At 37.2% G+C, this 24,824-nt stretch overlaps 1 protein-coding gene across 1 annotated transcript in view; it reads left to right on the forward strand.

Moving 5' to 3' along the window:
* LRBA (LPS responsive beige-like anchor protein) overlaps positions 1–24,824 on the forward strand; it is a 4,045,850-nt gene that overhangs the window by 3,564,472 nt on the left and 456,554 nt on the right. The window contains exon 47 of the mRNA XM_044063433.1: positions 21,478–21,645. Coding sequence (XP_043919368.1) covers positions 21,478–21,645 — 168 coding nt within the window. The remainder of the gene's footprint in view (positions 1–21,477; positions 21,646–24,824) is intronic.

Below are 24,824 nucleotides of genomic sequence, written 5' to 3' on the forward strand. Positions count from 1 at the left end.
TGATACATCTAATCCTGACCTCTATAGAGAACCAGAAGGATGAAAAGTAGCTTAATCACTTGTATCTTATCAATGTCTATAAATAACTGTTTCCATAGACTTGTCTTATCTTATGCTTTAATTTCTTACAACCTTTCCTTAGTTGTGTATTGACATTCCATTTCAGTCAAATTCCCAAGTATCTCAGCCCATTCTGATCCCATAAAAAGGGATATCTGTACTAAATAATGAGTTAGGATGTAGTTCATTACTTCAGCCTTTATTTTTCCTTGTGCTTCATTTACTTTATATCCGGCTATACTACTAAAGTGTTCAGTTTATCAAAAATAAACATAATTTACTGAGAGCAAGAGGGCTATTTTCTCATTAGTATGTCTCCATTTATATCCACCCTCACCCCGACAAGGGTTGCCAACATCCTGGATTTGGTGCTTACCAATATGAGGGACCACTGTAGCACCCCCACTGTAAGGTCTTCTGTGGTGAGATCTGACCACAAATCAGTCTCATTTGAAGTAACTATCACATCTGACCCCCCCCCAGCAGCAACTGAACTAAAAAATGTTTCCAAAGCAGATTATAATCTCTTACAGTATGGTATAAACAGCTTCACTGCACCCCCCCCCCCAGATGGAACTAGCAGCTACGCCAAGTTCTACACCAATCCTTTGTACAAACACCTGTATAACAGCTTTGACTTGGCTGTACCTGATAGGACCAAAACAGGCTCCTCAAGGAAGAGCAAACCTGCCTGGTGGACAACTGCCAGTAACAGGCTTTTCAATAAGAGGAACAAATTGCTGTCTAAGACTAAGAGGGAGTGAACCCTAAAGTGGAAGCACTCCCTCCTCAGCTTAAAAAAAAACAAATAAGATTTCTTGTGAAGTCCTCCAAAGCAAACTGCAAATCCAAATTTGCTTCCTCAACTAAGGACAGCAATAAGGCATTGTTTAGTTACATCTGTAAACTAAAAGGAAAGGCCCAGATTTGTGCTGAACTGGTAATGATACCACGTATACTGAACCTGTGGACATAGCTAACCTGTTATCCGACAGGTTCTGTGAAAACTTCACTCCTCTGACCCCATTACACGTACTCCATGACATCCCTCTCACCTGTCTCTTACCTTGTATCTCTAAAGAGCAGGTTGTAAATGCCCTCTCTAAGGCCAAAAATACAGCATCTATGGGACCTAATAACATCCCAGGCTGCATCCTACAAGGGCTCCAAAAATAATTAGCAACACCATTGGGTACTCTTTTCAGTCATAGTCTAAGCACTTGCTTCATCCCAGCTGAATGGAAAATGGCCAACGCTATCCCCTTGCACAAAGGTGGTGCTTTCATTGACCCTGGGAACTGTAGACCTATTAGCCTGACTAGCCTTATCTGCAAGGCCATGGAGTGAATCATCATGGACCTTATCAACAATGATGTAGGTAATCTCCAAGCACTTGACCCTTCTCAGTTTGGATTTGTCAAAAGGAGATAGTGCCTGTTAAATGTGTTGGACTTCGAGACAGTCAGCAAGGCCCTGGATGAAGGGAAATCTGTGCATGCAGCCTACCTAGACTTAGCTAAGGCTTTTGACACTATCCCCAACTCTGGCATCATTGACAAACTCACCCAGCTAGGTATCAACCCTTATATCATTCGATGGGGTGCTAACTGGCTCACTGATAGAACCCATATAGTCAGATTAGGGGAATCCACCTCCAACAGCAGACATGTAAGCAGTGGTGTTCCACAAGGATCAGTACTTGGACCACTACTGCTTGGAATCTATTTCTCCGAAGTACAAGCAAAAACTAATGGTCTGTGGCTTGTGATGTTTGCTGATGACTGCAAACTGAGAGTGGTCATAGAATCTCCGAACAATGTCAGCATCCTACAGGAGGGTCTTACACAAACAAATGATTGGTGCCAAAGTAGTGGCATTAAACTCAATGCAAAAAATGTATTGGCATCCCATTCAGTAAGAGCAGTGTTCCTGCTTACTAGCACATCAGTAGCAACACCCTAAGTATGCACTCAGTGGTGAGAGACCTGGGCACACAGGTTGACAGCAAGCTTACTTTTGATCACCCTGTCTCCACAGTGGTAAGAAGGTCATTCTATATTGCTCATCTCATAAGTAAGGTCATATCCCTCATCAGGCCAATAATTGAGTACAATGCCCCTTTTGGTATGCATCTCCAATCACCTGCAGCAATTGGAGAGGCCACAAAGGTTCCTCACAAGGAAAATTCAAGGTCTTTAGCATCTGCCCTATGTGGTTCATCTGAAATCACTACCACTTTATTCTGTTTCATACAGACTACTCATAGGCGATTTCTGCCTTGCATATAAGCCAATATTTGACCCTGCTTTATTGGAAATGCTGCATATCTGCAAGTCAAATGGTACACAGGTTACTCACTGTAAAGACCTTAACCTGGTATGTGACATTAATAGAACTTACTGGAGGGACATATTTGTCTCCCAAAGGTTACCACACCTTTGGAACAGACTCCCACTTTGTCAACCAGAGCACCTCATTGGCCCTCTTCAAATGCAGTCTGGTCGATTGAATGGATAACAGTAAATTTACACCAGGGTTTCCACTTGTGTCCCTCTTGGACACGGGCAATAGGTGCTGATCATGGAAGTAAGGGTATAAGTTGCCTAGGCTTGTAAGAGCCCTAGGGCCATTAGCTTAGTAAGTTGCTATGATTCTATGATTGTGTTATGTCCCTGGGTAATGGCTTTAAATATAAAAAAAAGAGTAATGCTAAAGTAGACAACCCTGCCTTGCTCTTCTTAAAAGGCTAAACATTTTAAATTGCTCACAACCACAGTTCACCTTAGCTTAAGCTCCTCTCTAAATATTAAATACTAGTGTTCTCCAAGTTTGTAGAAACCCAAATGCCTCAAGGAATCCCTTCATAAATTTCCAGCTCCCTCTGTCAAATGTTTTTTTCAGCATTCAAACATTTTTTACATTAATTATATCATTACTGTCCACTGCATCTCTTTGAATCATGAAGGTTCTGTTAATATTATCATATGTTTGCATACATTTGACAATGACAAAACTATTCTGTCTGTTATTCTCAGCAGTATGTTTGCAATTCATTTTGCCAAAGCATCATAAATACATTATAGTCATGATTCAGAATCAGAACGGGGTCTTTATGACCATGGATCAAGGGAATCATCCTTTCCTTTGGTATAACTACTATTACTGTGTCTTTCCAAGTCAAAAGGCACACCCCAACCAAGAAATTATTGTTAAAATGTACTAGCCAGACCTTTAATATCTCCTGCTCCTTTCTTCTCACACTTCCATTGAAATTTCACCAGTACAAATGATTTTTCCTTGTATTCTGATTTTTTATTTAATTTTTTTTATATGTGATGTTAATACCAATTTTTCTACTGTTAACCAGAGAAGCTGTAATTGCCAGAATTATTTTATTTATTTATTTATTTATTTTACATTTGTTGACCAGGATGGTCCGACTGGATACAGATTCAATGGAGTCCCGGGGAGAAAAGCTCCAAACACATAACAATTTGCAAATTTGTTAGGTAGATAGCATTAAGTAACAGTGAATACAGAAAGAAAAAGTAGATAGTACAATGATATCAGTTACAGAACATACAGGCTGATTACAGACATAGCAGAATGCATCCATCCATGAGGCATGAGACATTTTGTAAGTTGTGGTAGTAGGTAATTGATACCTTATTACGTAGGTTTAGGATATTTTATTTAGGCAATAATACCTAGATTAGTTAATATGATTGATCATCTTGTTTGGATGGACTGTTAGGTAATTTGTATGAAGTTAAGGAGGTGGAGACTGTATAGGGGTACTAGTCAGGATTGGTACAGGGACATAACCAATGTGACATAAGGTGGCTTTTAAGTTTGTGTTTGAATAGCATTGGCGAGGGTGTGCTTTTCTCCACCTCTACATCTTGTTATATAGTGTACTATAATAATACACCATTGCATTCATCCTTTTTACTGGGTACAGTTCTACCCTATCATTCTCATAATTCCTGATTTTTTTTCATCCTTTCAGCTTTTTCTTTACCTTAAAGATTGAAGCAACAATTTGGTTTCTCTAAAGTTATTGACAACAAAAAATGTTTCAAGCTATTGCTTTTTTCTTAATATTTTCCATGTAATATTGAATAGATGTTCTAGTTTCTTTCAGTTGCTCTTCAACCTGTTGTTCCACTTTTTCTTTTTTGCTTCTGTAAATCCTTTACATTTTTAAGACATCTAGATACTTACTACAGCCATTGTTCATATCTCATTTGCTTTCTTTATGGCCACATTTCTAATCTTCAATTTATAATGATCTTTGCCAAGTTTTTATTGCTGGCTCAAATTTAATAACATTTCAGTTAAAGTTTAATGATTAAACAGGTTCCTTTTCAAAAGGAATATTGGAAAATGCCACAATTTAACACACAATGCTTTTAGTTGGTTACAGAACTTAATTTGTATACGTGTGAGCTGACACTGGCACTGGATGTGTTTTTTTTTGTTTCGTTTTGTGTCATGTTAGCGTCCTTTCAGTATGCAACATGTATCTAATTTTGTCGGAGAGCCATGTTTCACAGAAAAAATGTGTATATTGAACTTTGTTCCGTCTTTTTTTATTTCAAAACAGCAAGACCAAAATGCATGCATATATCTAAGTATCTAACCTCATCTAGCATTCTGTGATATTGTGTCCCTTCACAGACATCTTCCTTATTTCCAATACTGTTCCAGTCTCCTGTTGCCAGCATACATCCTTGATTGAATGTGATAACTTCTCCCACAGTATTCTTTATATCTTTTTGCACTGCTTTTGATAGAATGGTTATAGTAGCCAGTGCAATACTTACTCCCTACCGACAGCCTGTCATAAGTCTTCACTGTCCTTCATGTGTTCCCAATCTTTATTTCTTTACCCTCAATTAATTAATTACACACCGATTACCCTTCTTTCATTATCCTTCTATTTCAGTAAAAAAAAAAAAAAAAAAATAGTCATACTTTTTGTTACAAAAGTTTCATGTTCTGTATGGTTTTAGGTGTGTGTCCTGTAATGTACTTATTTGTGCATTACTTGTTCATAGGTTCATAGGTAGGTACTAGGATATCGGCCCTAGGGCCCATACAAGCCTAGCCAAAAAATGTACCCTGGCTTTCGCCACCCAAGAAAATTATTTTCCTGTGCCCCTGTCGAGCAGAGCCACAGAAGTGATCCCCGGGGTGAATTTCCCATTTCCCATCCAGTCATCAAGATTTTTCTTCAAGAGTGCTAATGAGGAGCTCTGTTTGACATAGATAGGTAGTCTGTTCCAGAGTATGGGAAGTCTCTGGGACAGGAATCTATCCCTCCAGCATGTTCTGTTTATTGTGGTGACAAGGTTTAGATCCCTAGAGCGTGTAGCTCGGAGGGATTGGGATTTCTTTAAGTGGAGCATGTCCAACAGCTCCGGGTTTGACATATGTTAAGCAGAGATCGCCCCTGAGTAGGCGATATGCGATGGAGTAAAGCTGTAGTTTTTTGAGACGGTCTGCATAGGGCATCTGTTTGAGGCCAGTAATCCTCTTTGTGAGGTATTTCTGTGGTCTTTCCAGTTGTTGTAGATGTCTTGTGAGGTACATACCAAAAGGGACGTTGCACTGTATAATGGGTCTAATGAGTGATGAGTAGAGGGGAACAATGGCCTCTTTTTTTCTGGATGAGAATCCTTTTGTGATGAGATGAGCCACGTAGAAGGATTTCCTGACCACTGTGGCGATGTGATTATCAAAGGAGAGACTACTGTCCACCTGTGTCCCAAGGTCTCATCACATTTTCGGCATTAAGTAGACTACCAGCTATGTGGTAGTTCATGGGTACAGAGTTTTTACCAAAGGGGATGACAATGCACTTTTTGGCATTGAGCTTCAGGCCATGGCTTTGACACCAGGTATCTGTCTCAGTGAGGCCCTTTTGTAGTTTGTCCACATCGTTAGGAGTTTCGATTATGGCTCCTAGTTTGCAGTCATCTGCAAACTTTGTTAGCCAAAGACCTTCTGTGTTGGCCTGCACTTCAGAGAAGTAGATATCAAACAGGAGAGGACCCAGGACTGAACCCTGTGGTACTCCACTTGTCACTGGTCTGATGTCGGATTTGGAATCCACTACTTTCACAGTGTGGGTTCTGTCCATGAGCCAGTTGGCAACCCATCTTGTGACATAGGGATTTATACCTAGTTTAGTGAGCTTATCTACAATTCCAGAGTGGGGGATGGTGTTGAAAGCCTTGGTGAGATCTAGATAAGCTGTGGGAACCATTTTACCCTCATCTATGGCTTTGGTGACTGCTTCAAAGAAGTCAATCAGGTTTATGAGACATGATCTGCCTTTTACAAATCCAAACTGGGTAGGGTCCAGAGTTTGGAGATTACCAATGTCTTTGTTTATGAGTTCCACAATGATACGTTCCATGGCCTTGCAGACCAAGCTCGTCAGGCTAATGGGGTGGTAGTACCCGGGGTCAGTCGTGGCTCCCCCTTTGTGGAGTGAGATAACCGTCGCAGTGCGCCATTCAGTGGGTACAAAGCCTGAGGTGAGGCTATGATTGAACATGGTACTTAGGTAGGGTGCCAGTTCATTCTGTAGTTCGTGTAGAACGCAGCCTGGGATATTTTGTAAATATAGATGTCTCTTTTCTTGATTTCTCTTGTCAGCAAGGCTATTTGTATTCCAAATCAAAGTCAAATTGTGCCATAGTTAAGATTTTATTTCATTCTGTATAACTTTTTGTTGCAAACTGGTCCTTCACAGTCTATTTTATCATTTGTTGTGCCAATCTATATATTTTTTCAGCTGAACTTGATCTCTCCCTGCTCTTTAAATAGCATTTAACTGTATACATATTTTTGTAAAGCCAGAGAATTTGTGCTTTATAAAAACAGTGGTGTAAATCCTCTTGCTTTCTATCATTCAAATTCTGTTGGGATGGAGAACAGCTACTAAAAATCACTGATATGTTTATTTCCATTGCTTGCAGCATTTTATTTCTGAAGTTGCCCTTCTGTCCTTTCTACCATTAAATATTTTGAATGATGTGTAGCTGTACCTGTTTTTAAAAGATGAAGCTTTTACTATCCAGACACAGTGATGCCACCATCTTGCAGTCTAGTAGAGCTTATCAAAGAAGGCAAATTGCATTTCAAAAATGCTGGAGGCGTGCCAATTTATAGAGACCAAGAACCATTCCCTCTGAAATCTGATTACAAATGTGACAAAAAAATTAAGTAAAGTAGTTATTTTTATTGGTAGTTACTGATTTCACGGATTTCAAAACAAGTTATGCCAAAGAATTTCCAGAACTTAACCAAGTTCCCTCAGTCAATGTTTCCAGTGTACTGTTTTTGTGAATCTTGTCATCTAGCCTACTGTCAGTCAATACTTTCATCTTATTTGTTTTGTATACATTCCTAGACCTAGTGCATGCATTACCAGAACTAACGTTATTCAGTATTGCTTATTGGCTTCAGTCACATAATGTATTTGTTTTCTTTTTCATTCATCAAGCATCTGCTTCTCTCCTCCTCCCTTCAACACTGTCATACTACCTTTATTGTTCATAAAAAAAAATGTTTCTGGGCATGCTGGTTTGGCTGGTGACGATACTTGTCTGGAGTGCTAGCACAAATAGTACAGTGCTCTGTGAGTATCTGTAAGCCATTCATAGAAGACTGGCTTCTGTATACCATTCTTTACTGCCACAGTCCATGTCTCTGAATCATGGCTATCACCAGTGGCTTTCTACACAAACTGCAAACATTGTATTTATGGAGCTACAAATTATGTTTCTGAATAACCTGTTTTTCTAAATTAGGTAAAATTTTTAATAAACAACATTCTAAGGATTTACCGTAATGGTGCAAATTGTGATACCTATCTTTCAAGACAAGGTTTAACTGTATAGATATTTTAACTCGATATGTATGTATTTTTCCCTAAATCACAGTACATTTGTTTGTTTCATATTTTGTCAATACTTCATTTTAGGCTTCTTCTTTTCTTCACTGGATTATGTTTTTGTATCTTACCGTGGTGGTGGTACTGCGGTAGCGTTGTCACCTCACAGTAAGACGCTGTCCTGTTCAATTCTCAGCTAGAGCGTCTTCTGCGTGGAGACATGCGTGAATGGACGTACCTTCGTTGAAGGTTGTGCGTCAGGGCTGGTAACTCGGCATGTAAAAATCAACTACCAATCATTAGCGGACTGGAGTTCCGCTGTGGCGACCCCTAACCGGGAAAAGCCGAAAGACACACCAACAACAACCTATCTTGTATTGAATCGGTTGTTATGAAGTTTCATTTCTTCATATCAGATTCTGAATTTCAAAAGCATATCATGTGCATTGTCGTTATGGTCTTCATTTTAAAATTGTAATGAAATATTTAAAAAAATGATTTGCTGTGTGTTCTGGAAAGCAGAAATAACATTATTTGCCACTTGGAAAAGCTATATATGTATGTGTGTGTGTATATATGTGTGTATGTACATATGTGTGTGTATGTGTATATATATATATATATATATATATATATATATATATATATATATATATATATATATATATATATATATAGTTATACATAAGTTTACTATACAATACATATTGTAGTTATACTGTCCAGTCCTAAAGTGTTCCCTAAATCTACATCTAAAGAAATAAAAAAAATTGTTATACAAGCTCATTAGTATTCTAAAACATTCATGTTGTTTAGACAATCCACCGAGGTGCTCATTATTGAATCTAGGATTACTTGTATAAATGAGTTCAGTAGCTATGCCAAAAATGAATGTCAGTGCACTTGTGGATGCTGAACTGGTACCAGTCACAGCTGTTTTTCTTTTTCTGTTTCTGTGTTACTGATTCTGCTGTTTGAATAATGTTGATGTTTAAACAAATTCAACTTACATTTGGACTGCAGCAACACTTCGAGAAGATTTTTTAACAAAGAAAAATAGCTCAGACAGTCAGTTTAGCAGCCACACTCACTGATAGTAATTATCATAACAGCTACCTGCTACCAAACTGGAAGAAGTCACATCTGCTGTCTTTTATGTCAAAATTCATCTGTTTAACTGTTGCTGCTGTCCTGTTGTGTTTTATACATTCAGACAGCAATAACATTTAAACAGGAGATACAGTGGGAGAAAAAAGAAACATAAACACTTTGTTCTGAGTAATATGCCCTTTTATTGAAGAAGCTGTGGAGGAATAAAGTCCATTCATGCAATAATTTAGAAATGGTAAGACAGTTTTTCTTAAATAATGCCATTATGTAATAGCAATAATCTACAATAGAATGTAAGTAATGTTGAACTTACCTAGGGTGGCTTTGTGTGATCACTTTGATTTTATCAAACAAAGCTAACCATGAGTAAATTCAGCATTAGCCACACCCCCATTATGGATTATTGTAAAGTATTGCCTAATCCCGACTAACTGCCATGTTTATAGGTTAGTACTAATCTAACTGCCCTTGTGAGCCATTTTAAGCTTAGCCAATTATCCCTTGTGAGGCTCAAACCCTGCACCTTGTGTTTGTAAGGCAAACACCTTAACCATTAGGCCACCCCTCCCAAGCCTGTCTGCTGTAAATGTGTGAGGATATCTGGAACACAGTTTCAGACACTGAACAAACTGTGTAATACAGGTTATTGCATTATTACAATGTAACCACCAAAATGGAAGGACAGATAGCTTAATTAGATGGACAAGACAGATGGATGGATGGAGAGAGAAAAATAGTTATGCTGTATACAAACAAAAAACAAGTGTATAAAGAGATTGGGTAACATCTGTGTTTATTGCATCACGTACTGTTGCTATATGTTCGTCCACAAGGCTGCTTAATTTTTCTGCAAGCAGTAGTCTTAGATGCTTTTTCTGGGGCAAGTACAACTTGTCTAAATAAACAACCAATGTCAGCAAAGTGATTTTGAGTTGTTTAAAAAGCACACGGGTATCTTACTTAAAAATACATTTCAGTAACCAAAACATGTCTTCCACCATAAGGGGCACAGTTCTCATACAAAATTAAAATGTTGAAGGGAGCAAATAAATCAGTATGAAAAAATGTGAAAGAATAGTGGTTTTCAAAACATTTTGTTTCAGAACTGATTTGTACGTTTTACTCTCTGTGAAAATATTAAACTAGATTTCTAGAAGGAGAAAAAAGGGAAGGGTGTGGCTTAGAAAATTGTTTTCTCTTTTCAGGAACCAGAAACAAAAATTGGTATACATAAACTTTTGGCCATATGGATTTTAAAATATTTACTCTATGTTGCACCTAGCATTTACCCTTGGTTAGTTTCATTTTAATTAGTTGTCCCTTTCGGTCTGTCCATTTGTGATAGCAATTTAAGAAGGGAACATCAGACTTTCTTCTCTTAAACAGCAGTCCCCAGCATGTCCGATGGGATCCACAGACATCCTTGAGTTATAATCTCTCTAGTAACTTATTTTTTATTATCTCTATGTATAATTACACCCAGTCTTAACCTCTACCACTGCGCTTCTCTTTCCCCTTACTGTTATTTATGCAAACAACTTATCTTAAACTTCATCAGCTTCTGTCCTTTACTAGGCCTACATTTCCGCTTTTCCATGTCTTAGCCACCGTCCATCTTCACCTCTTTACCATTTCTCGCACTAAGCTGCCTACCCTCATCCCTATCCTCTTCTAAATCAAATATGACATAGGCTGAGTATATTTCCTTGTTTTCATTGTATTCTTTGACCTTGTACCCATTTGTTGCTTAACCTTGGAACTGATATCTGTCTATATTCTATGAATTAACTTGAAATTGATGTGTGTCAATACTCTAAGTAATATTTCTGTCTATTATATTTAATAGATCAACATTTACCTGTGAATTATTTTTTTTTTGGGGGCTTTTCCCCTTGGGCCTCCACGGAAAATGGGTCTTTGATCCAGTGGACTTTCTTGGTCAACAAATGTCAATAAATATAAATAAATAAACAGTATACCCTTTGTCTGCTCAAGGGTCTTATATCAGTAGACTCTGTGCAGTATGTCACGTGTAGTAGGAACCTGGGATGTGTCCACATTGTGTTCTAGATTTTTTCACATTGCTGAGCCTGTCACTGTACTATGGGGTTTAAGCCAAAAAAAATGTGTTAAGTAAACACATTTTCATTATTTCTATCTATGATTGCACCCTTTTGGTCATGACTCAAATTACGTTACCATAGTTGAAGATGAAGACATGGATTGACTGGTAAACTGCGAGCTCAGCTTTTGCTTCATTTCTTGTGTTGGGGGTTGGCATAATGGTTAAGGTGTTTACCTCACAGATGTGAGATACAGGGTTTGATTCTCATCAAGGGAAATTGGCTAGTCTTAAAATGGCCCACAAGGGCTACTAACTTCGTACTTGCCTATGAACCACCATCTGCTACAATGCATCTACTGTACCCATCTGCAGGTCAGTCTTATCACTTCTACTGTTACTCATGGGCAAGACCTTAAGATGCTGAAACTCTTCCAGCTGAGGTAGCTATTTTCCTGAAGAGCACAGTACACTCTTTTCTGTGGGAGAAACTTGAATATGTTTTGCAGGTGTCTAGTATCATTCCATCAACTTCACAGCAAATCACTGCAATGCATGCAAGAAACCAGAATCAGTTAAGGCCACGAAGACAGTGTCTGCAAACTACAAGCATACAGCCTTCACATTCCTAAGCTGCATAGTTTCCAGACCTGTGCTTATGACTTCATATTCCCTCCATAAAATTTGCAAGCAAGAGTGGAGCTAAGGCACTCCCCTGGTTAAGTCCTTTGTTCATGAAGAGCATATTTGACTCCGTGCATCCAATACATCGTCTTCTGTTTGCAGCTGATGAGACCATGTGTGATGCGTCTGCTTCAAACAGCTTACTTAAGCTAAATTCTAGAAGTGTGAAAGGTAAAATGGATGATGTAGAATCTCTTCTCTCCGTCGTAGAATGCTGATATAATGTACGATTATCAAAACCTAGTATAAAGGTCAAAGTGAGTAACACAAATTCCTGTGTATATATCCTTTTATAATTGCATCTCCAATGAAATAGGTTATTGTGGCGCAGTACTTTTAAATGTACTGTTAAAAGTCTGACACAAGGAAAGCAATGCTGGATAGAAATCTTTCATGAATAATAAATATAACTGATATTGAATTTAATATTATATTAACACATTATACATCATCTCCCTTGCTGCAGAATACATAGATTTCCTATTTTAAAAATTAAGCTATATTTAAAAAAAAAAATGAAAATAAAATTCTTTTGGGAAGTATTTTTGCTTCCCACTCTTGTTTATACCCACTTGAATTAACAAAGATCTTGATACTATCATCTCTAACCTAACAGTAAAATCTGCCACAGAAAACATTTTTATAGGCTTTTCCACTGGTGCATGTAATGCATTAAATTACATACTTTTGAAACTGAATGGGATACTCTCCTCAGTGACCTATAGAAAAAAATCTATTCAATGTGGTCAGTGCGCTTTGTCAACTTCTCATTTCATTAATGAGAACATAACTCTAAGAGACAGCTATGCAGCAAATGTCAAAAACACACTCCTTCAGTGGAATCACAGAATTAGTGGTATGTACAGTAGAAAAAAGTGGCACTGTTTATTTTTTAAAAAATAATTTGATTTTGAACTCTGCTGTCACATTGCAAGTGGCCAGTTATTCTCTTCTCTAGTCCTGTTTCACCATTGTTACCTTTGCTAACCTTGTTTGTTGTTCATATTACACTGCACTGATATTTTTGTATGTAGTAACCGTGCTTGCTCATTCACCCTTGTAGGGTGTTTCCCCTTTTCTCAATGTTGCATGGCCATGGAATTTGTGAATGCTTGTAAATGGCAGGCAGCAGTGAAGCCCTCCACAGTGCTCAACTTTTAAAGTCTATTGTTTCGGTTTTGTTTAACTATGAATACACTTAAATATTTGGGGCTAATGGTTAGATGACTGCTGTCTGAAACTAATAAAATATTTTTGTGTATCCCTCATTTAATGTCAGTAAGCACTACAGCGACAAAAAAATGTATATGTGCTAACTTTCTTTAATGGCTTGAAAGATGAGATTGTAACTTTAAAGCAGCTGTTTATAACACCTCAGAAAAAAGATTTCATCTTCACATAATATATTTGCTCTGGCTATATGAAAGCTTCCGTTAATGTATGTGACATTGCTGTTCAGCTTACTGTGTAGTACTGCATCTTTAGCAGTACAAAACCATTGCTTTCAGTTAACAAAAAAAAAAAACTCGCTTTGTGTATTACAGATGTAGAGGTCATAGTTTTCAAACCTGAGACTGTATTAGCTAAAGGAGCAAAACACATGTCGCTCAGTATTTCTGCTGTGGAATTATTTATTAGAAAGAGACTCCCTCTTGAGATCTTGCTACATACAGAAGTCAAGTTTTAGACTGATGTAGATGTTTTTGGTCCTGGCCTTCATCAGCACTACAAGCCTTGCCACTGAAATAAGGGCATAGGTCTTGCGATATGTATCTTTTTTATAGTGCTTTTTCTAATTTGGCTTGCAGATTTTCCTCAGAAATCTGAAATATCTATCTATCTTGATCCTGACTTTCATTGTAATTGCTTATTAAGATAATTTATTCATGATGTCATCTCAGCATATTTCTTATCTTAAGAATATTTTTGACATTGATTTGTGAAAAAAAGTTAGAACTGATGTGGAAAAGTTGAATTAATTTAAAAATCGGTTTTCGTTGTCGTAGTCCAACCTGTCTGTCACCGCAGATTTCTTTTCTTGTGCCAAGACTTTTGTGGTGAACATGACATCAGATGTACATAATGAAGCCGTTGAAGGCTTTTTTACCTAGTTTAATTTTCTGCATACTGGGAATGTGAACAAAAGCATATGTTATTTCACACAGGACATGCTGTGTCGCACATACTTTTTACAATAATGAGATTATATACTGGATATATAGAAAGTGTGACTGATGTTAAACATAAAACATGATACATAGCATCTCCGGCAATATAGTTTGTCTTTCTGTCTTTTTTTGTTTATGCCATCTGTGGTATTCAGTACAACCCTTATTTGGGTTACCCAAAATGGTTGACCACTTTAATTTCCCTCAAGTTCATAATCTGCCCATTATTCCATGGAAAATCCATCTCGAGGAATTGAAAAGTCTTCTGTAATGCCATAGTTGTAGGAAAATAAAGGGAGATTTACCTTAGTCCTGAAACATTGTAGCCGTGGTATGAGGACCATCACTCTTATATTGCTCAGAACCAGCAGGTGTTTTCCTCCATCACTGTTGTAAGATTCTGTTCTTCTAGATGATAGCATTAAACCAAAGTGCACTGGCTGTTCTAGAAGAAGGGGGTAGCACTAGTATCTTCTCTTCCTTTGCAAGCTTTCTCCTATGGATTCTAATTTGCTGCTGTGTCCTGATAGCCAGAGCTCTGTTATCCCATAGATGGGCCATACCACTTCCATCCTACTGCACTAATTTGGAATGTATGCCGCAGTAAGAGAAGTGTCCTACTGTCTTCCAAAGAATGTGCCTCTTGAGTGTGAAGGAACAAAGGATTATTGTGTTTTTTATGTTGCATAGTAAAAAGTGATTTTCTGCTAGGTGGTATTACTTGTACAAATGTCCAGGTGCAAAATTTTCACCATTTGTGTTCATTTTTGCAGGACAGATTTCATGTACACAGATCAGCTGATTAGTACTTTGAAAGCAGTTCTTTTCTTTATGTAATCCTGTTTCAGTGCATTTGAAGTATGGTCTCTACTGTATCTGCTAATGTCTTTGTTTTACAAGTGACCATGTCATCTCTGTCTTTTGTGTTTTTTTAGCATACACCAAGTGTTCCTTTTCACTTACACCTAAATTATGTCATTAGATGCACGTGTCACATTGTACTGATCTGGCACTTTGTGCCTAACTTCCCTTGGCAGTCATTTTTGTGCTTTGGTTTTATTGCCCAGAAGTGGCCATTATGTCCTGTGAATACTTTTATCTGCTTAATGCAGCTCTGTTATATATATATATATATATATATATATATATATATATCTATTTAAAAAAAAATGTCCTCCGTAAAATATTTGCAGTACAACTATCCTGTTCTGTCTAATGTGGAGAGGATTGTAATTTAATAGCCAGCATGAATGCATCACTGCAGCTACAAAGTTTTCAAACCTATGGAAAGGTGTTTTGTTAGCAGATTGAGACGAATGTCGTGGTAAACAATTCGCAGTGTAACAAGAATTGCTGAAGTGCAAATATGATGTTACTGTATCAAAGTACAGTATGTCAAAACATGAGGCATTTAGCTGAATACATTTTGTGTGTGTGTGTGTTTTATATGTATCTGTACATGCTTGTATATACACACACACACACACACACTTATTTCATGTAATCTGCAATAAACTAGAAAGGAAAAGGGATAGCTGTTAAATCTTAAATGATATGTTCCTGAAGGCAATGTTGTTCAAGGAAAGACACTGAGCAAAGAGGTATATGAGGAGGAACTGTCTGTCTTTATTCATCTTCCTTGTTCTAATGGGTTTTATGTAATTAGTGTCACAGCAGTATTTTGTGAGCTTAAAAATTACATCTTTACAGATACTCTTGAGACATTCAGTAGTTTAATAAGATGAAATGCTGTTGAAATCAGTGCTAGGTAGACCAAATAAGTCAGTCTGTTTTCCTTGCTTTCGCAGAACTTGCAGAACACTTTTAGCACTCAGTAGTTTAAACTGCTGTTTAACTTATTATTTTTTGAAACTCATATTTTTGTAAAGCATATGTTTGGAGGGATAATTCCATCTGGTTAGTTTTCTGTTTTGCAGTGATATAGTATGCAGCAATTCATTATAGAAAAAAAAAAGCTTCACTCGTCACAGGCTGCACATTTTAATGACAAGAAAATGTCATGCCAGCCACAAGACATTTAAGGGGGCCTTTCTTTTTTCTTGATTGAAAGTTCTAATTAAGTGAATCGGGGAAAATTAACTGAAATTAGCTGTCAGAAAGTCACATTTAAATGAGTGATGAGCTACTCTGGCAGTAAACATTTAAATGATATAAATTGCAGTTTAAGTGTATGGTTTAATGTTTGTCATGCATTAAACTGACATGAAACTGTGATGACAATCAGACAGCTTGCTCACATTTGAACATATTCAAGGCCTTTTGTGTGGAATGCACTACACAAATTAAGTCAATTGCTGTTTTATATGTCAGAATGAATTTTGTTTTTCCCAGCCTGTCATGTAATGAAACAAAACCATAATTTTTTTCTTTTAAATTTCTGGGGGTCTCTCTCTCTCTCTCTCAGTCTTTCTCTGTCTCACACACACACACACACACACACACACACACACACACACACACACACACACACACACACACACACACAATGAAGCCTCTCCTTGTTTGGATGATTACATAAGTAAGGCAAAATGTAATCTGTTTTCTGGACAGCTTACTTTGGAAATATGTAAAACGTTAAGACATACGACTGAAGTAAATAATGCTTAAGCATTTATCCAGATAATTATTTTGGCATTCTTGTTACTGGAGATGTTAGTAAAGTTATGTTTTTATTCAGTTTGGAAGTCAATATAATGCTTGCTTAATAAATCGGAGGATTTTAACGTACTGATTATTATATTAGTAAGATGAAGATGTGGGCTGTTAGAAGCCCTACGGTAGTCAGATACTGGGTTATCTAAACAGCTTTCATTGTTGTTGCCATGTGGAAATGATTCCTGTATATAGGAATCAGTGGAATGTGTGTCTGCTTTGTGCAATGTTGTGGTGTGTGTGTGTGTGTGTGTGCATTTTTTTTCTCATTTAAGTTCACAGTTTTGCTATTAATAAAATTTTGAGCTGTGTATCTACTTGACAACTTGGTAAAAGACTTGATCTGTTCTATTTTGAGTTTGGTATTTCATCTGGTTTCATGTTAGCTTGGTGTAATAGATATAGAAGTATAAACTGTCAGAAGAGATGAATGGAGCTGGAGCTGGAATATTTTTGGTCTCCTAAACAATCAAAACAGTAAGTCTGACATACTCAACACTAACTTTATTCATGAAGTTTGTTTTTGAGAGTACAGAGTGAGCCTCTGCCAAAGAGGTATCAAACTAGTGAAAAGCTATGGTCAGTTTTATGTTGAGCCTTTTTGCAATGCATATGCATGAGAAATAATGGGTCTACTTTGGCTTATCAAAGGAGGTTTTGCTGTGATCACTAACTATACTGAGGACCAACTTAGCACTGTCCAGTATGCCATTGTGGCATATTTAAATTATATAAATTAAATTTAAAAAAAAGCCCTCTGCTGTTGCAGCTTTGCCCTTACAACTGTGTCAGCTCAGAGTAACGACATTCTTCTGATGGCATTGTTGTGACTTCAGAAGTATTATATTTAGAGTATTCGGGGTTTGGTGACAGAACACTTGCATCAAGGGTGCAAGAGGGTACAGCCCTTGCAAAAATGCTTTCATATTTCTCAGTTTTGTTAAGCAGTAGTAGTCTGGGGTGGCAGAACAATGTGGTCAGTATATCCAGCTTTAAGAGCTTTGCTGCTAATACCAGAGTAGACCAGTTGTCATTACTGTTCTTTTCATGTTTTGTTACCTGTGCTTTATCTTTTATTTTACTGAAAGAAACAAAAGTTCAATTTCAGAGGTGGAATGTAATTTTTTTTTCTTTAGAAATAACCTGTATTACTTTAGTATATTTTAAGGAAGGGCATGGGTGTGCAATTAGATTTTCAGGATATTGTTAAAACCATTGCATTTTTATAAGTTTTGGTGTCATTGGTGACAGCACAATTCTTCTTTTTATAATTCCATGTATGCAAAAGCAACAATGCATGTAGAGCGTGCTGCTGAAGTGCTGAGATATTACATTTAGGACTGTGAAAATAAAGGTGTACCTTAGATGTGTGTAATGTGCAAAATGCATCTAATCCAGGCTGTGCCTGCAAATGGTCTATTGTGATTGGTGTACTACCCCATTAAAAAATTAAGTCAATAAATAAATTTGTTGTGGAAATGATGTGCAGAATTGCAGACTTGTTTGCATAAGATGAGTCATAGTCTGGGAATGTGGGAGATGTGATTTGTAAAAGCCATCATTCATGTACTGAACTATACAAAATGTATAATTAATACAAAATGTGTATTTCAGGTGTACCCAAACTTAAACTCCAAAAAGAAGAGGAGGACCGTAATAGTTGTTGGGAGTTTTTTGGATGTGGTTTATTTGTAATACGTGGAAAGGCCACTGTACGATAAATGGTGTATTGTGGCATTATTGTGTAAGGATCTGGTAATGCACATGCTTTTAACATGCTGAAAAATAGTTCAGCAAGACCACATTGAAGAGAGTGGTCCCAGCATATTCATCAAAAATGTGTTTCATTAACTGCCCGCTTTTTGAAACAGCAGTATGCAAACCTGTAAATTGTCTTTATTAGCAGGCGAAGTCTGAATAAATAGCTTGGATTTGGATTTGAAAAAGAAACAGCTTTTTTTTTTTAACTGTTCATTGTTTTCAGATTTTCTTTTATTCTTTTTCTTGTTTCTGATTTGCCGTTTGACAATGGTGTGAATTTTAATGCTCAGCTCATTTTAGTTTTGTTTCTTAAAGAAAGACAACAAAATCTTCCTAGTGAGCTGACTGTAGTGGTGTTAAAGTACACAGCTGACCATAGCGTTGTAGTATTCATATGCTTGTTACAGGCAGTCTTTGTCTGTTTGAAAACTGCAGTGCCCATTTTTATTGGGGGGGGGGGGGCATAGCCCTGTAGTTTGTACTATGAGATGTTCACACCGCACAATGCATATCAAGAGTTATAGCATGTATGCTTAAATACTAAATGAATGAAGGCGTGAGGCTAAACACAAGAGGAGAGGCACAACAAGGGTATTGTTAGGTGTATCTTCAGTCGCATGTCTGACATAAAAGATATGGGCCCATTTTGTGCTTCATAGCATAGACTACGCATGTGAAACTTTTGTGAGGTTTTTTTAAATAGTAATTTTTGCAAAAATTGTACTACATTTCATTTCTTAATGTAAAAGGTAAGACACTGAGTATTATAGTTCATAGCTAATGTTTTTCCAGTTTATTGTCCAAATCCTGAATTTGTCACCATACCAAGCAGCAGCACTCACTTCCATACTACAAAAATGTTGCACCATAGCTGTGTGCAGTTACCTTTCGCAATGCCCACACTTCATTTTTATGTTGTACCAAGCAATCTATGACTGGTTTGGGGTGAGAATATCACTAAAGATGCTGCCTATGCATTGATGAGCAAGCCCCCCCCCATACCCCCAACACCACCTGCTAACAATATATAGCAACTCCAAGATTGCACAACAGTGGAAAAGGGGCAAATTCCATCATTTGGTATTTTGAATTTTCAGTCTTTTGGTTTTTCATTCTTGTATATGTGTGTGTGTGTGCATATATATATATATATATATATATATATATATATATATATATATATATATATATACACATACACACACACACACACACATACATGTATATATATATATATATATATATAAGGGTCTACTTCACTAGATTGAAAGCTCACTAGACTGAAACTCCTTTGAAGGAGCACACTTGACTGATAGTTCACTTCACTGAAAGGCTCACTTGACTGAATTTAGTTGAAAGGTATATACCCTTTTCCCCATTGTAGTGCAGTCCTGGAGTTAGTATACATAGTAAGGGGGGTGTGGGGGGTGAAGCCCCCCCACCTATTTTATACATTTTAAACCATATACATGGATACTTACAACTATAATGAATAACTCTTTTTAGAACACAATATATACCCAGATTATTTGGGGGGCTACACCTACCACACCTCCCATTGTGGGGGCCTGTGCCCCCCACCCCCCTTACTATATATATGCTAACTCCAGGATCGCACTACAATGGGGAAAAGGGCATATACCTTTCAAAGAAATGATTTTCAGTCAAATGAGCTTTCAGTCAAGTGTGCTCTGTGAAATGAGTTTGTCTAGTGAGCTTTCAATCAAGTGAAGTAGGACCATATATATATATATATATATATATATATATATATATATATATATATATAAACAATGTGTGTGTATAAAAAGTGTACGTGAATATATGTATACTCTGTATAAAACCAACAGGTAAAAAGATCACACAGACAAACTATTCAGTAAAAACTGTAAGAAAAACCCAGTCAAGCTAAAATTTTCACTGTGTGGTAGGTTAGACCTTCTGTAATGGAGGCCCATGGGAAGTATGCAAATGACTGCTTAAGGACATCAAGTATTTCAGCTACAAGTCTTCTGAATGTCCATGACTTTTTACTTAAGGCTTTATGGTTACATTCAGGCCAATAAGGCAAACCCCACTAGCTGTGGACATGCATGTTTCGGCTTTTTATTGATCTCATCAGCACAGCATAAGTAGATAGATGTTATGACTGTACTTCAGAAACACCAGGTGGATGACTGAACTTCAGAAACACAGGGTCTTTAAACCCAGCTGATACCCATAAAGATTAAGGTGCCTGCAAAATATCCCAGCTAACATCCAAACCGAAGGGTGATAAGATCACACAGACAAACCAATCAGTAAAAACTGCATGAAAACCCAGTGTGTGTGTGTGTGTGTGTGTGTGTGTGTGTGTGTGTGTGTGTGTGTGTGTGTGTAAAAAAAGCATCAGTGTGTACATACTTGCACATACGTAGTGAATGTATGTCTCAGACTTGATTTTTCCGTGAAAGCTTGTTACCACTTTTAAGGTAAGTTATTAATTTATGCATAGAGTAATAGCAGACCTGAGAGTTTGCTTTGATATGTTGACTTTCAGAAAATGGATGCTGATTTGAGTGAATGCTGTTGCAACCAGTAGTAAAGAACCAAAGCTTTTAAACATACTGCTATTAAAATTGTGGCTAGACAAAGGTTCATAGATTAGTACTAGGCTTACTGCCCCTGTGGGCCATTTTAAACCTAGCCAATTACACTATGTGAAAATTGAACCCTGCACCTTGTGTCTGTAAGGTGAACACCTTAACCATTATGCCAGCCCCCTCCCCTGCTCTCTTACCTCTGCTTTCCCTTTTTTTCTTTGAGATTTATTACAGAATGATATACTGATAGATATTTTCTTGCTGTAGCATGTTCAGCTGATAATATTTATGACTCACTGGACCAGTTAAGGTGCTCTTTGAAACCGATGGCATCCTTTTAAGTATGGAATTCATTGCAAATAACCTATAGATTATAATGATACAACATGCGATGATACTGCCTGGACAAAGATGAGCTTTATTTGTTTACATTGAGGAGAGGTGGCTGATTTAATTTCATTGTTTTCACAGGCCCTGGAAAGTGAATTTGTCTCTTGCCAGCTTCATCAATGGATTGACTTGATTTTTGGCTACAAGCAACAGGGTCCGGAAGCTGTTCGCGCTCTGAATATGTTCTACTATCTTACGTATGAAGGTGCACTTAATCTTAATTCAATAACAGATCCTATCTTCCGGGAGGTAAGCTATGCTGTTCTATACCTACATTTATCCTGATATTGCTACATTGTTACATTGAAAGTAGGGGACTGATGTTTGGTTTTCTTTGTCTGAGATTTCTGTGTTAACCAAGTATTGCATGTTAAACAAATATGAGAGTATTTTGCATATGTACCATCTCTGGATGCTAATGAACACAAGATTAGCTTCAGAAATACCATTTTGTGCCACTCAGTAGTAAGGGAAATTCCCAGCTGTTGGCACCTTTTATATTTACTCATATACCATATGCATGCAGTAGGTTTATTTGTATTTGTACCATACTTTGGAACAGACTACCTATCTATGTCAAACAGAGCTCTTTATTAGCACTCTTCAAGAAAAATCTTGATGATTGGATAGGTAATAGGAAATTCACCCCGGGGATCACTTCTGTGGTTCTGCTTGATAGGGGCACAGGAAAATAATTTTCTTGGGTGGCGAAAGCCAGGGTACCTTTTTGGCTAGGCTTGTATAGGTCCTAGGGCCAATAGCCTAGTACCTACCTATGAACAGGTAACTGATTTACTACTCGCATTGTAAATAAAAACAACTTAACTTTGTTCTTTGCAAGGCAGGCTGAGTGTACAGTTGGTCAAATTTTATAAATGTTCTGCTCCGTAACCAAAATTAAAATAAGTATTTTTGCCAAATGAAAACACTGATCCTAATCTGTAAATAAATATAATTTAACTCTGTGCTTTGCAGCCTGAGCTGAGTATACAGTTCATCAAATCTGATCAGTGTTGTACCTAGGTAACCAAAATAAAAATAAATATTTTTGCTGAAAGAAAACACTAGTCATAATGGGTTACCTTCATAAAATATCTGAAATTATTTGCAGAAGGTTTGCCTTAATTTCCCAAGGTAAGCCTCACATCTTCCCATGTACTTCAGAAAACAGAGTTTGAAAATTAGTGCCCATTTTTGATGTTTAAAATAGTTTTCTTGAAGTGGATGTGAACCCAAGACCTCCTATATGTATTTTCTATGCCTTTTCTTCCCCTTACTTGACGTCCATGTTTTAGTACTACAGCAACTTTGGAGGAACTTGGATCTGAACTTCAAGCAGACACTTTTACTCTACTTTTTCATGTTGTAGCATCAGTGTGAAAGTGCATGTTTATGTGCCTCTGTCATGCTATGCCTGCAGTTTTCACCTTATACTGTAGGATGATGGTGATATAGTAGTGCCACATAGCTTCTCTCAGGACTGGTCTTTGATCTTGATTCTTCCTGGGTAACTTGAACTGGCCCACTGCCTCTCAGACCTTCCCAACTTGGCTAGCAAACCCTGTATTGAGTGTATTTCTGAACCAGGGTCAACAGCTGTGAAATGGACTGACTTACTGTACTAAAACGCTAGCATTTTTCATTTTTTTCTGTGTGCTTTTTGCTCCTTTGCTTACCGGTCATCAAGCCTCCTTCATTCAGATAATGACAGTTTTTTATCCTTGTGCGAAGGTCTAATCCCACTTGCTGGGCAGGATGATGAACTACCTACTTCCTAGCGCAGGAACCCACAATGCCTCACCGTTATGAATGAATCTTCCTGTGCACTGTGACAGTGCCTGTGATGTGAGGGACTATGACTGTACATCAGATGCTCCGGTTCCACTCTTCTCCTAGTATGGGCATGCCTGTCCTTTCCTGCCTGCTCCACCCCACTCTTCTCCTAGGTTGGGTATGTATGCCTGTCCTTTCCTGCTTGCTCCATCCCACTGTTCTCCTAAGATGGGCATGCCTGTCCTTTACTGTCAGTTTAATTCAAGAGCATGACTCACTAAGTGAACTCAAATCGCTTTATTGCTGTATACCCCCAGACCTGGCATTTTTTTGCTTTTTATTTTTTCTGACTTTAAGAAAAAATGTTTTTCTAAACTCTTAGAAAGTACAGGTATTTATTTAAATTTTATTGTGTATCAGAGAAATGACTTTAATTCAGTTTGAATTCTTTTAAATTATTAGGTGTAATCTTTTTGTTGCTGGTATGTGCCATTTAAAGAATATTTTTTGTTATAAATACAGCCTATTGAATCACTTGGCATCACTTTGCCTTACTAAAGTTTTATATTTTTGCAGTTTGGCCTTAACGTTATTAGACCAGCCTTTTAAATTTATAACTGTGACTTAGTTCACCAACAAAAGGAAATAAAACGTGTTTATTCTCTAATACTGTGTCCTATTAATATGTGTTTTGCTTTTTAGTCTTTTTTTCTTATTAAAGGATATAAGCAGTATAAATGGAATATATTCATTACACTGAACGACATACATGCTTGTAGAATTTATTTGACCCTTAGATTAGTGTAGATTAGGTTAAAACCAGAAGTTAAGAACCAGTAGTTTGAAGGTCAGTATATACTGGTATGAAAAGTAAAACTATACTGACCTACCTGTGGTAAAGTAAAACCTCTTCACCTTTTGTGTGTTGACCTTTAGTAAGTGTAATCCATTGTCATCATACAGCAGTTACCCAGAGTGAGCTTCATTCAAAACAGTAAAAATGTGCTAATTTGACACCTGAAAGTAAAACTGACAACCCACTTACCGTTTCCATAGTCAAGCCCCCCCACCCACCGCCCGAGTACTGCATAAGATCATTAAAGCTATCTTCTTTAATAGTTTATCTATGTTGTTTGGGAAAGATAAATTAATTGTAAATTCAGAATTGATGCTTCTGATGTGTACTGGTGTGCTATGTACCTCTTCAGCCATACGTTAGCATCCTGGCACTTAATTTTAGGTCTTTCTATCTACAAGTTTTTCTTAAAAAGTATCTCATAATGAGAGGAGTTTACTGTATATTGTGCTGTAGCTGGCTCGTTATTTGAGTCATGGTATTTAAGTGTATTTCAGGGCTTTGTAGTTTTACTCCCTTGAATTCTTCCTTTATGCAGCACAGCTTTTCTTGCCACCAGTACAACTTTGCTTTGATATTATTGCACATTATGGTGAGACAGTAGTATGTAATTCCACAGCTTTACTCTACACTTTTTGGTTATCTCTTGTCTCTTCCATGGCTGTGATGACTGTTTTTCTAATGGGTGAGGTTCTAACATAGTCCTGGTCACATGAATTTGCTGGTATATTCACAATCATGGTTTTGTGAGCAAGGCTGGCTTATCCTTATATTAACCAAAGACTCAGATGGATCTCTT

The sequence above is a fragment of the Protopterus annectens genome, chromosome 2.part1, assembly GCF_019279795.1.
Source record: "Protopterus annectens isolate FY-2018-M chromosome 2.part1, PAN1.0, whole genome shotgun sequence".
In the NCBI taxonomy this organism is placed as follows: domain Eukaryota; kingdom Metazoa; phylum Chordata; order Ceratodontiformes; family Protopteridae; genus Protopterus; species Protopterus annectens.